Source organism: Kogia breviceps, chromosome 18 (assembly GCF_026419965.1).
Source record: "Kogia breviceps isolate mKogBre1 chromosome 18, mKogBre1 haplotype 1, whole genome shotgun sequence".
Classification (NCBI taxonomy): Eukaryota; Metazoa; Chordata; class Mammalia; order Artiodactyla; family Physeteridae; genus Kogia; species Kogia breviceps.
The window spans coordinates 41,008,056-41,020,314 of NC_081327.1; the positions used below are offsets into that span (position 1 = coordinate 41,008,056).

Sequence of the window (12,259 nt, forward strand, 5' to 3'; positions counted from 1 at the left end):
GCTTTTTGTGGGTGAATGAAGTTCGATTTCTAGAGAAGGAGTGCTCTTTCATCTCCTCAGTTTCCTAATCACTGTGATTTATGCCCTGCAGTGAGTTTTGAAGGATGCACCGGTCTACCAAGGACAGTCTATGTTTCTGATGACACCCGATTCAAAGTGGGCACAGATGGCGTGGTTACAGTCAAACGGCCTTTATACCTTCATCGTCCAGAGATGAGCTTTCTTGTCCATGCCTGGGACTCCACCCACAGGAAGCTCTCCACCAAGGTGACCCTGAAGGCAGTAGTGCACCACCATCACCACCACCATCATCATGTACGTTGGAGTGTTTCTTGGAAGTTCAGTATTATTTTAGTATGCTGCTTAATCCAGGTTTCTCTGCCTTGGCACTATTCACATTTGGGGCCGGATAATTTCTTGCTGTGGGTGTGTCCTGTGCACTATATGATGTTTAGCAGCATCCCTGGTCTTAACCGCTAGATGCTTGCAGCACTCTGCCAGTTGTGACAACCAAAATTGTCTCCAGACACTGCCGGTGCCCCCTGGGGGTGGGCGGAAGGGGTGCTAAATAGCCCCTAGTTGAGAGCCATTGGTCTAACTGAACTAGTTCTTGCTGTGGGTTTTTTTGTTGTTGTTGGGTGGATAGCAAGATACACTACCTTATTTCTGCAGGTAGTGTAGAATAGGGGGTAAGGGCATGGATTCTGTCTGGGATTGGGTACCAGCCCTTCTATTTACTACCCGAGTAGACTTGGGGGAGTTATTTAATCTGTCTGTGCTTGAATTTCCTTATATGTAACATGGGGATAATAATGACTACATGAGGGCTTCCCTGGTGGCGCAGTGGTTGGGAGTCCGCCTGCCGATGCAGGAGACACGGGTTCGTGCCCTGGTCCAGGAGGATCCCACATGCCGTGGAGCAACTAAGCCCGTGAGCCATGGCCGCTGAGCCTGTGCGTCCGGAGCCTGTGCTCCGCAATGGGGGGGGCCACGGCAGTGAGAGGCCCGCATACCGCAAAAAAAAAAAAAAAAAAAAAAAAAAGACTACATGAATTATTACATGTGAGATGCTGGAACTATGGTAGGCGTATGATAAGTACTCAGTAATTGTTAACTGTTCTTCTCATTCCCTTCCCAGAGGAACAATGAACACGAGTTCAGTTCTCTGGTCATTTTGCTCTTCGTGTCTCTAGTGGAGAGGGCCTTGGCAAAGAAGGGGAAGAGTCAGCAGGAAGCTTTTGCCTGATTGGACTATAATCTCCAGAAGAGCCTTTCCCATTGTATCTGCAGTGCCTCGCCCTTGGGCCTGGCACGTACCAGGAGCCCAGTAAATATTGAGGGGACAGATGAGTGCGTTGGCCACAAATGAAAGGATACATGTCTGCCCAGGTGCTTGGCAAGAATGTTTCGGGAAATTGTTCACCAAAGCCAAATGTCTTTGCCAGTTTATAAACTGCTCCCGTGGCGCTGCCTACTGAAACGTCTCTCTGGAGGGCCATTCTAGTTGTTTCCCGCTATCGCTTTGGGAGTGTGGAAGTACTGTAACTGCCAAGGCCTTTCCAGCTGGCTCTTGTCTTTCTCCCTGAAGATTGTTGAGATTCTAGGAATTTAATAGTCCTGATAGATCTGATTTTTCTCCCTGGTGTAATTGGCCAGACCAGAAAAGTAGGGAACTAAATTAACATAGCTTCCTGACTTAAGTCTCCAATTAATTCCATCATTCATATAAGTCCAGCCTGGTAAGTTCTTGCTGGGCAGCTGTGTATGGAAACCTCTTATGATCCACAGATGTAAACAAAGTTGGTTTTTCAACTTTCCTCTTCACCTTTACCATCTGCCTTCATGATTATGTTCAAATACATATTATAGAAAAGCACAAATTACAGTGGTTTATGTAAAATAGAGTATTTCTCTTTCAAGTTAAGGCAATTCAGTGGTAAGTTGTGGCCAGTATGGAGACTCTTGTAGTCATCAGGAGGCTAGGTTCTTTCTTTCCTTTCTGTTCTGTCATCCTCAGCATATGGCTTCCATCCTTAATGGTACCTCATGATCCAAGATGGCTGCTGGATCTCCATTTATCATACCTTTCCTCTGGATGGTAGGAAGTGGGAAGGGAGGAAGCCCAAAAATGTATCACTTAGTTGTCCACCTTTTAAAGAAGGATTTGTGGAATTTTGAAGCAGTGTTTCTACTTACATCTCATTAGTTGGAACTTGGCTTCATGGTCACACCTAGCTACAAGTGTAGTATAGGAAATGTAGTTTTACTTAGGTACATTGTTGGACACAAAATTTATATATATATGGTGAGAGAGAGAGAGAGAGGGAGAGAAAGAGAGATTTTTGTTTTTAAATAAGGAAGAATGGATACTGAGCGGTAGGTGGCAACTCTACCACAGCTGGTTTGAGGTTGACTTTGGTTTGCCCCTAGTTCAAGGCACCCTTGTGGTGCCAGGTGGCCCTACACTGCACTGGAAGGGGTGATAATCTTACCTCTCTTTTAATTCATATAAGAATAGAGCCTATATATATATCAAAACATCACATCGTACACCTTAAATACAAACAATTTTTTTTTTTTTTTGCGGTACGCGGGCTTCTCACCATTGTGGCCTCTCCCTGTTGCGGAGCGCAGGCTCCAGATGCACAGGCTCAGTGGCCACGGCTCATGGGCCCAGCTGCTCCGTGGCATGTGGGATCCTCCCGGACTGGGGCACAAACCTGTGTCCCCTGCATCGGCAGGCGGACTCTCAACCACTGCGCCACCGGGGAAGCCCACGATTCCCTTTAATTTCACACATGAAGGGAATTCCCTGGTGACGTAGTGGTTAGGATTCTGGGCTTTCACTGCCATGGTCCCGGGTTCAATCCCTGGTCAGGGAACTGAGATCCCACAAATCATACAGCACTGCCAAATAAATAGATAGATAAATAAATAAATATCTTTATTTAAAAAAAATAATAATTTCACACATGAAGATGTTAATGTTATGTTTTACCAGCACAATGTTCATCATTATTTATTACCATTCTCTGAAAATATTCCATAGTCCTGATGACAGCAAGGTGTGCTCTTTGCCTTCCTCTTCAATATGGCAAATGAATTTGCATTCATTCATCAAGGCCTGTTTTTTTTTTTTACCATGGCTGTGCAAGATGGTCATTTTTAGGCTTAGGATACTGTGTTGAGAATCAATTTAGTATTTATTCCTGTGCTCAGGTCAAATCCCAAATTCCACTTCATTAAATCCATAACTCAGTGTTTTCCAACCAATCCAACCATCACCTTCATCATTAGCATTTATTGAGCACTTACTATGTTTCAGGCACTATTCTAAGTGCTTTACTGCAATAACTAGTATCACGTTTTATCTTTCCAAGGACCCTATGAAGCAGATACTAATATAATCCTCATTTTATATGTGAGGAAAGTGTGGGACAGAGAAGTTAAAAAATCAGCCCAGGAAGGTGAGGTGTCAAAGTGAGGATACAAAGCCAGGCAGCCTGGCTCCAGAGCCTGCCCTTGGCCAGGGCAGGACTGCTTCTCTAGGAGGTTAATGCAGAGGGTGCGTGTTAAGGGGTGTGTGAGTGACTAGTACGCAGGAATGCAGGATTGGGAAGGATTTTGTGATGATATCTGGTCATATTTCATGTGTGTCTTGTGCATTTTGAGTCACATTTTAAAAGCCAGGAAGCAGGGCTTGACTCTCACGTGACAGACAGGGATGGGTGACCGTGTGGAGGATGGAAGGTGGAATTGTCCTGGAACCTTTACTGTGTTACTACCAGTCGCTTTAAAACACTTAGAAACAGTTTGGAAGATCTCTCCTTCCAGCTTATTTCCCTGTGTGTGCATAAAGTTATGGCACATGAAAACTGTTCAATACAAGTCTCAAAGGGCACTTTTGCTTCCCATCCAAACAACTTCTGTTAGAACAAATGGAAACCATACGGATGTACTAACACAGTGGGATTAAGGGATTAGTATTGATCACAAAGTCGTTAAGTTCCCAAAACTTAGTCACTTAGGCTAACTTTACTTTGGAGACCTATATCACTAGAAAAAATATAAAAGAAAAGAATATTAAAAACACCTGAATATCTAATTGTTGAGTAAGCTCTGATAGTAAATCATTGGAGCATAATGTCTTATTAAAAATAACAGGAGTGGGACTTCCCCGGTGGTGCAGTGGATAAGACTCTGCACTCTCAATGCAGGGGGCCTGTGTTCGATCCCTGGTCAGGGAACTAGATCCCACATGCATGCTGCAACTAAGAATTCGCATGCCACAACTAAGGAGCTGACGAGCCGCAGCTAAGGAGCTGACAAGCCGCAGCTAAGGAGCCCACGTGCTGCAACTAAGGAGCTGATGAGCCGCAACTAAGGAGGCTATGAGCCGCAACTTAGGAGCCCACCTGCAGTGACTAAAACCCAGCACAACCAAATAAATAAAGAAAATATTTTTTAAAATGACAGGTGTGAGATATAGGCTTGAAATAACTCTTAAATAATGTCAAACCCTCAAACCTATCATCGTGTGTACATAATGATGACTGAACTCTGGACACGAAGAAGGATCGAAAGAGGAAACCATCTTTCTGATATGGTAAAGGGGTCTGTTGGGTTTTGTTTTGGCTGTTTTATTGTGTTGTTAAACGAAAACCATGCCCTGCCCTCAGAAGGCTGGAGATGCTGACTGCCTAGGTTGTTAAGCCCGTATCATCTTTCCTGAATTATCTCATTTCGTTCCTCATCTTCTTTCCTTTTAGGACTCTCCCTCTGGAACCCAGACAGAAGTGCTCATATTTCCCAGATCCCACCATGGTCTCAGGAGACAGAAGAGAGACTGGGTTATTCCTCCTATCAGCTGCCCAGAAAATGAGAAAGGTCCATTTCCTAAGCCTCTGGTTCAGGTACAGAAGGAAGTTCTCTATTTCTCTGGGAGGAATTTGGCAGAGAAGGATGAAGGAGAGGAAGGGAAAAGAGCCAATGTCAGAATCCTTGCTTGCTAATTCATTGCTTTCTGTTTTGTCTTCAGATCAAATCTAACAGGGAAAAAGAAACCGAAGTTTTCTACAGCATCACTGGCCAAGGAGCCGACAAACCCCCTCTTCATGTGTTTATTATTGAAAGAGAAACAGGATGGCTAAAGGTGACGGAGCCTCTGGATAGAGAAGCCATTGCCAAGTACATTGTGAGTGTCTCTTAGAAGCCTGTTAATGATGGGGTTACATCATTACAAAATTTTTTTGGTCAGCTCACGCTGATCATAGATCAGATGTTCTGGACATTTGAAGAGCTTAACTCGATACCTTTAGACCTGTTGATAAGGAGAAATGACAGGAGAACCTGCAAAAATTGGGGGCTGTTCACGTTTTCCTTATTAGGAATAAAGTGGGGAGAGTCCTGAGGCATCAGACATGATCGTAGACCCAAGATGTCAACCTGTTCTTGGGACTCAAAGTCCCTGACACAAAGGCAGAGGCTGGCGATGATGTTGTGGAACAAAAACTATTTCTGGGCCTTGAGAGCACTGTGAGCTTAGGGCAGCTGGGAGGTAACGCGTTGATGCCAAACGCAGGGAAGTCTGCGGGGACAACGCTAGACTCGAGCAGCCAGAGCAAATTCGACCCTGCTTAGAACCAGTCAGAGTGTTTTAGGCTTCCACTTTTATCTCCTAGGCCTGGCCCCCAGCCCTTATGTGGGAAATGGCACTCTGACCTGGTGGATGTGTTCTCCAGCCCATGGTCTCACAGGTCATGGTCTTATCCAGTGTCATGACCTCATTGAAGCAGCGGCACGTGTGTGGGAGAAGTTCTGTGCTTGCGGGGGGCGAGGGGGGCATGCATACCTGAGTTGGGAGGGAGTGGGGGCCGTGTGGAGCCCACCCTGCTCTGGTTGGACCACTTCTCCCACCTTGTCTTCCCGAGTAACCCTCACCTGGCTCTTGCAGCTCTTCTCTCATGCCGTGTCTTCGAACGGGCAAGCAATCGAGGAGCCGATGGAGATTGTGATCACCGTGACTGATCAGAATGACAACAAGCCTGAGTTCACCCAGGAGGTCTTCGAGGGGTCTGTCGTGGAGGGTGCTCTTCCAGGTACGTCCAGCAACGAGGAGATCAACACCCATCAAAACACTTAGATTCTTTGCACCCCAAAGTGTTGGGGTTGGCGTTTGGGGTCAGGCCCTTCATATGCACAGAACTTCCTTGGAAGACACTGTGTGTGTGTAAAACATCCTACCTATAGAAATATGTATAAAATGTTTAAGCCCAGTTAAAGAAAGGAGCAGTTTAAGAACAACCTCCCCTGATTAAGTAACAGGTCCTTGTTAGTAGTTTACAGCCCCTGTACAATCCTTCCTGATCACATTTTTTCCCTCCTCCATAAAGACAGCCACCACCCTGACTTTTGTGATCATCATTCCCTTGCTTTCATTTGTCTTTTACCACGTGTGTACTTACAGTTTTGCCTACTTTTCCACTTGGTGACAAACTGTTTTCCAAGGGGGCTGAACCAATTCATACTCCCACCAGCGATATAGATCACGGAATTGTTCAACTTCTTTTTGGCCAATCTGTTGAGTGTGTAGTTATATCTCAACGTAACTTAAAATGGAATTTCTCTGATTATTAATGGACTAAATAAGCATCTTATCATATGTTTGCTGACCAGCTGGGTTTCTTTACAACTTGACTATTCAAGTCTTTTGCCCTTTTTTTCTCTTGGGCTGTTTGTCTTTTGCCTATTGATTTTTCTTTTTTCTTTCTTTTTTTTTTTTTTTTTTTTTCAGTATGCGGGCCTCTCACTGTTGTGGCTTCTCCCCTTGCGGAGCACAGGCTCCGGACGCGCAGGCTCAGCGGCCATGGCTCACGGGCCCAGCCGCTCCGTGGCATGTGGGATCTTCCCAGGCCGGGACACGAACCCGTGTTCCCTGCATCGGTAGGCAGACTCTCAACCACTGTGCCACCAGGGAAGCCCTGATTTTTCTTTTTTTTTTAAATGACAAATTTTATTCCAAAAGGGCTCCAGTAGTACCAGAGACATTGATATAGAGTTTGAATATTGTTTCTGGTAAGGTGAAAATGGATAAAAACAATATTTCTAGTTAATATATTTTTAGATAATATGATTTTAAATGTTTGAGTTAAAATGTAATACATATTAATGAACTTATTTGCAAAACAGAAACAGACCCACAAACAGAAAACAAACCTATGGTTGGTTACCAAAGGGGAGAGGAGAGGGGGATAAATGAGATAAACAACAAGGTCCTGCTGTATAGCACAGGGTACTTTACTCAACATCTTGTAATAAACTATAATGGAAAAGAAAACAATGTAATAAATATTAAAAATAGATGTTTTAGGGCTTCCCTGGTGGAGCAGTGGTTGGGAATTCGCCTGCTAGTTCACGGGACACAGGTTCAAGCCCTGGTCCGGGAAGATCCCACGTGCCGCGAGCAACTAAGCCGGTGCTCCACAACTGCTGAGCCTGTGCTCTAGAGCCCACGGGCCACAATTACTGAGCCCGCACGCCCGGAAGCTGTGCTCTGCAACAAGAGAAGCCACCACAAGATGCCCGTGCACCACAAGGAAGATGCAACAAAGCCAAAAATAAATAAATAAAAGAAATAAATTTATTTTTTAAAAGAGATGTTTTAGTATTTTATCTATTTTGAAAGGTTTATACAGAATTATAGGGGAGGTTTTTTTGTTTGTTTGTTTGTTTTAAAGGAGAACCAATTTATTTTGAATAGCAAATGAAACTCCATTTATAACATAATAAACAAACGTTCTATCAATTTCTTCACGGTTAGTCCAAAGAACAACTGTTTTAATTAGAATTTACATTTCACCTTAAATATTCTAAAATCCATCCATGTCAACTTTGGAGTTTTAATCTTGCCTGATACTATGAAATAGGGCAAACCTTGATTGATGGTCAAATTCCTAATTTTTGCTGTTCAGCCACTTTTCTTGATCTTGCTCTCTGATTCCGTACATTCCAGAGTGTTCAGTGGACTTGCAATAATTTCTCATTGTTTGCCTGAACTCTTGACTTGTATTCATCTTTCTGAACAAAAAATATGCTCCCCAAATGCCCACAAGTTCAGCTACTAAAACTCCTTTAAAGATCTGCTTTGCCAGTGGATCCATAGTACGGGCTATCCTGAGGCGTGTACTCGTGGGCCTGCACATGCCTGCCTATTGATTCTTTTTTTTTTTTTTTTTTTAATGTATTTTTGGGTACGTTGGGTCTTTGTTGCTGTGCGTGGGCTTTCTCTAGTTGTGGCGAGCAGGGGCTACTCTTCATTGTGGTGCGCAGACTTCTCATTGCGGTGGCTTCTCTTGTTGCGGAGCAGAAGCTCTAGGTGCATGGGCTTCAGTAGTTGTAGCTCGCAGGCTCTAGAGCGCAGGCTCAGTAGTTGTGGCACATGGGCTTAGTTGTTCTGCAGCATGTGGGATCTTCCCGGGGCAGGGATCGAACCCTGTGTCTCCTGCATTGGCAGGCGGATTCCCAACCACTGCACCACCAGGGAAGTCCCTGCCTATTGATTCTTGAAGAGTTATTTAGGTATTCTGGGTACTAGTACTTTGTCTGTCACAAGTGTAGTAAATATTTCCTTCTACCTTGAAGGCAGCAATCTCAAATGACCATTCTCTCAGGTGGAGCTGTGGCTAAGAAGCCAATTACGGAAATTTCTGGTATTTTTCCTATCTTATACACTATTCACTCAGTATAAGAGACATAGCAAAAATGTTTTAGCTTAAGGTTATTTATTCCCCATATTCCTCACCCACCCTCCCCACCCAAAATATCCTCTGGAAAAGCTGGGTTCTGGGAGCACCACCTGCTCGTTTGGTGGAATGCTTTCTTCCTCCCTTAGCGCTTTGGTCAGAATTTTGGTAATTAAAGTGTAGCTCGACTAAATCTTCTCCTTTGCACACAGGCACCTCTGTGATGGAGGTCTCGGCCACAGACGCAGACGATGACGTGAACACCTACAACGCTGCCATTGCTTACACCATTCTCAGCCAAGAGCCTATGCTGCCGCACGACAAGATGTTCACCATCAACAGGGACACGGGTGTCATCAGTGTGCTCACCACCGGGCTGGACCGGGAGGTCAGGGGTCAAGAGGATCCAGAGGGTATTGAGGGCAAATAGCTCGATCATCTGGATGATGTAAAACTCTGCCAAGGCCAGTTGCTGCTTAGTATGGTGATGGTTCTGAGCTTTGTATCTGAACATTTGTCCAGAGGTTTGGGGCCAGGCAGGCAGGCTGGTTGGCATTTAAGCAGATGAGAAAATAATCTGTTTCTATGCCATGGGCTGGGCTGTGACTGATGTGGCTGTCAGTCCTGACTCGGGTGTGTTTGATCTCTACAGAGTTTTCCCACGTATACCCTGGTGGTTCAAGCTGCAGACCTGCAAGGTGAAGGCTTAAGCACAACTGCGACAGCTGTGATCACAGTCACTGACACCAACGATAACCCCCCCATCTTCAACCCGACCACGGTAATAACCCTGCCACTCCTTAGAGAGTCTCCAAAGGTCCTTGGTTGTTTCCCAGTATCTCATGGGTGAACCCTTTGGAAACGTTTCCCAGACTAGTAAACTTGAAGCTAAAAAGCAAGCAGGTCGGGATGTCAGTTTTCTCTGCCCTCCTCAGCCTGGGGCCTATTGACACAGGTTTCTGAAGTTGCAAAAAACACCTATTTTTAGTTTTTTTTTTTTTTTAAAGGAACCTCCATATAAAGATGTTAAAAAAAAAAAAAAGAAAAAAAAAGCACCTATTTACTCCATGTCCTCATCTTGGTAGCAGATCTTACCAGGTTTTAGTTATTTATTGAACAAATATTATCTGGGTTTATACCAGGCACTGTCTTAGATGCTGGGGATATTATCACCAACAAGGCAGACGACACTTCTATTCTTGTGGAGTTTTTAGTCTAGCTAGGGTTATGTTAGACAACTTACACTGATTATTGTGTATAATTATATTAAATGCAGTCAAGGTGAAGGCATTGACAGGTGTGTGAAAGAACCTGAAACCTTATTGTGTTACTTAGAAATCAGCTTAATGGTTAGTAACAAAGATTTGACTCTCGTGGTTGAAACGGGGTTGACTTTTTCTCTTGTGTCACTAACAGCCCAGAGGTAGATGGTCCACTCAGTCAGTAGAAACCAAGCCTCCTTTATCTGCTTTCCCACTGTCCTTGGTACATGGATTCTATCCCCATTGTCACCTTGTGGCCCAAGATGACAGCTGGAGCTCCAGCCATACCTGTGCTTCGTTCAGGAAGAAGGCAAAGGCGAGGGGGCATAAGGCCTTGATGTCAAGCCAAGTTTTCTTATTTCTGTGAAGACCCATCCCACAAGTGTCGTTTACCTCTTACTAGCAACTGCTGTCTGCAAGGAAGACTGGAAATACAGTATTTTCTCTGGGCACGTTGCTGCCATCAACCATGTAGTTAGGGAAGAAGAGGAGAGTGGATATTCAGTAGACAGTTAGCGGTGTCTGCCACTCTAACCTAGCCACTGTGAGTACAAGAGGCTTAAGAAAGACAGTTTTAATGCCCCGCATCAAAAGGAAGCTTGATGAATAGCAAGAACTGAAAAACAGTCAGTGTAGTGAACCAAATGAAGCCAGGTCCTCCTACAGGACCTTGTGGGCTGAATTTAGAATTTCAGAATTTATCCTGAGTGCAGTGGGATGTTATCAAAGGGTTTTAAGTAGAAGACTGTAATGACCAGACATTTATGATAATTACTGGTACCACTGAGAGTGATGGGGGAGACGGGAATGGGGGATAAACTACAGTGTCAGCAGTTGGGCCCAGAGTATGCTGAGAGGCGCGGACGGCCAGGGCCTTGGCTCTTTCAGGTACTCACAGGGCCCCTGAGTGCTGGCTCCTCCACCAACAGGAAATAAGGGCCATGCTGGTAGGGTGGGCACTTCTTCGAAGACTCATCAAAGCTTGGGCTCAAGAAAGGATTCCCTTAGCCCCCTGAACCCTGGCTCCGCTGCTGGGTCTGAGTATGTCCTAAGTGACACATCCTTTTCTTTGCTCTGCAGTACGTGGGGTCGGTGGTTGAGAACGAGGCTGACGTGGTCATCACCACACTCACAGTGACCGATGCCGACGTCCCCAATACCCCGGCGTGGGAGGCTGTTTACACAGTATTAAACGATAACGAGAAGCAGTTTGTTGTCATCACAGACCCAGTAACCAATGAAGGTGTTTTGCAGACGGCTAAGGTTTGTATGGTTCCTGGCAAGATGCAGAAATTGACAACATAGCCAGAGGCCCTTGTCCCCTGGTGTCTTCTCTGAAGTAGATTAGCGCGGCCTTGGTGGGGTAGGCGAGGGCAGCTCTCCCAGATTCTGGTGGGGTTTGCAGTTAACTCTTCAGGCTCATGTGAGAAATCAGGAAGCTCCCACACTGCACCCTAAAATTGAAGAGGAAGTACCATCTGTTTTATTTTTATTATTATTGTTTTAAAATACATTTATTTATTTATTTATTTTAAAGTTTTTGGCTGCACTGGGTCTTTGTTGCCACGCGTGGGCTTTCTCTAGTTGCGGTGCGCGGGCTTCTCACTGCGGTGGCTTCTCTCGTTGCGGAGCATGGGCTCCAGGTGTGCGGGCTTCAGTAGTTGTGGCGCACGGGCTTAGTTGCTCCGCGGCATGTGAGATCTTCCCAGACCAGGGCTCGAACCTGCGTCCCTTGCATTGGCAGGTAGATTCTTAAACCACTGCGCCACCAGGGAAGTCCTTGCACTAAACATTTGATGTCAGTGTTTTCTGTTATTATTCTATCACCCAAAGAAAAAAGGTAGTAATTTGAGTTCCCACCATACACAAGGTCCTTCATAAAAGTTCCAGTTGATCCCTTACAATGCCTCTGTTAGTTCCTTTTCCTACTTAGTTAGGCGTGGAAACAGACCCAGAGGTTCTGTTGCCCAAATCACACAGCTAGGAAATGGCCTGGCCGGGATTTGAGCTCAGTGCCGACTGATTCTAAACTTACTGGGGTTAGGGAGGTGGACAGGCAGGGTTGTTGGTCCATTTGCCATCATACGGACAGCATGTCAACATAGGTTGTGAACATTCTTACTGGTCTCGGGTAAATAAATGACTTACTATGCTACATTTGTTAATAGAGGCTTACCACTTGAGATTTCATGTAGCTCATCTTTATTCTTTTCCTGGGGTTCTCAACATGAATCTGGTTGCACGTTAGTCATTGGG

The 12,259-nt window shown here is 45.0% G+C and overlaps 2 protein-coding genes across 5 annotated transcripts in view; one reads left to right on the top strand and one right to left on the bottom strand.

The window, feature by feature from the left end:
* Positions 1-12,259, top strand: part of CDH1 (cadherin 1) — a 103,685-nt gene that overhangs the window by 75,317 nt on the left and 16,109 nt on the right. For 3 of the 4 annotated variants that reach the window (XM_067019804.1, XM_067019805.1, XM_059044813.2), the window contains exons 3-9: positions 92-315; positions 4,770-4,913; positions 5,039-5,194; positions 5,954-6,098; positions 8,954-9,129; positions 9,394-9,522; positions 11,084-11,266. In XM_067019804.1, the coding sequence (XP_066875905.1) occupies positions 92-315; positions 4,770-4,913; positions 5,039-5,194; positions 5,954-6,098; positions 8,954-9,129; positions 9,394-9,522; positions 11,084-11,266 (1,157 nt within the window). The other variant, XM_067019806.1, reaches the window with a different exon arrangement.
* Positions 7,953-8,165, bottom strand: LOC131744913 (protein CEBPZOS-like). Its single transcript, XM_059044933.2, has one exon. It carries the CDS (start codon positions 8,157-8,159, stop codon positions 7,953-7,955), a length of 207 nt encoding a protein of 68 aa, XP_058900916.2. The 5' UTR covers positions 8,160-8,165.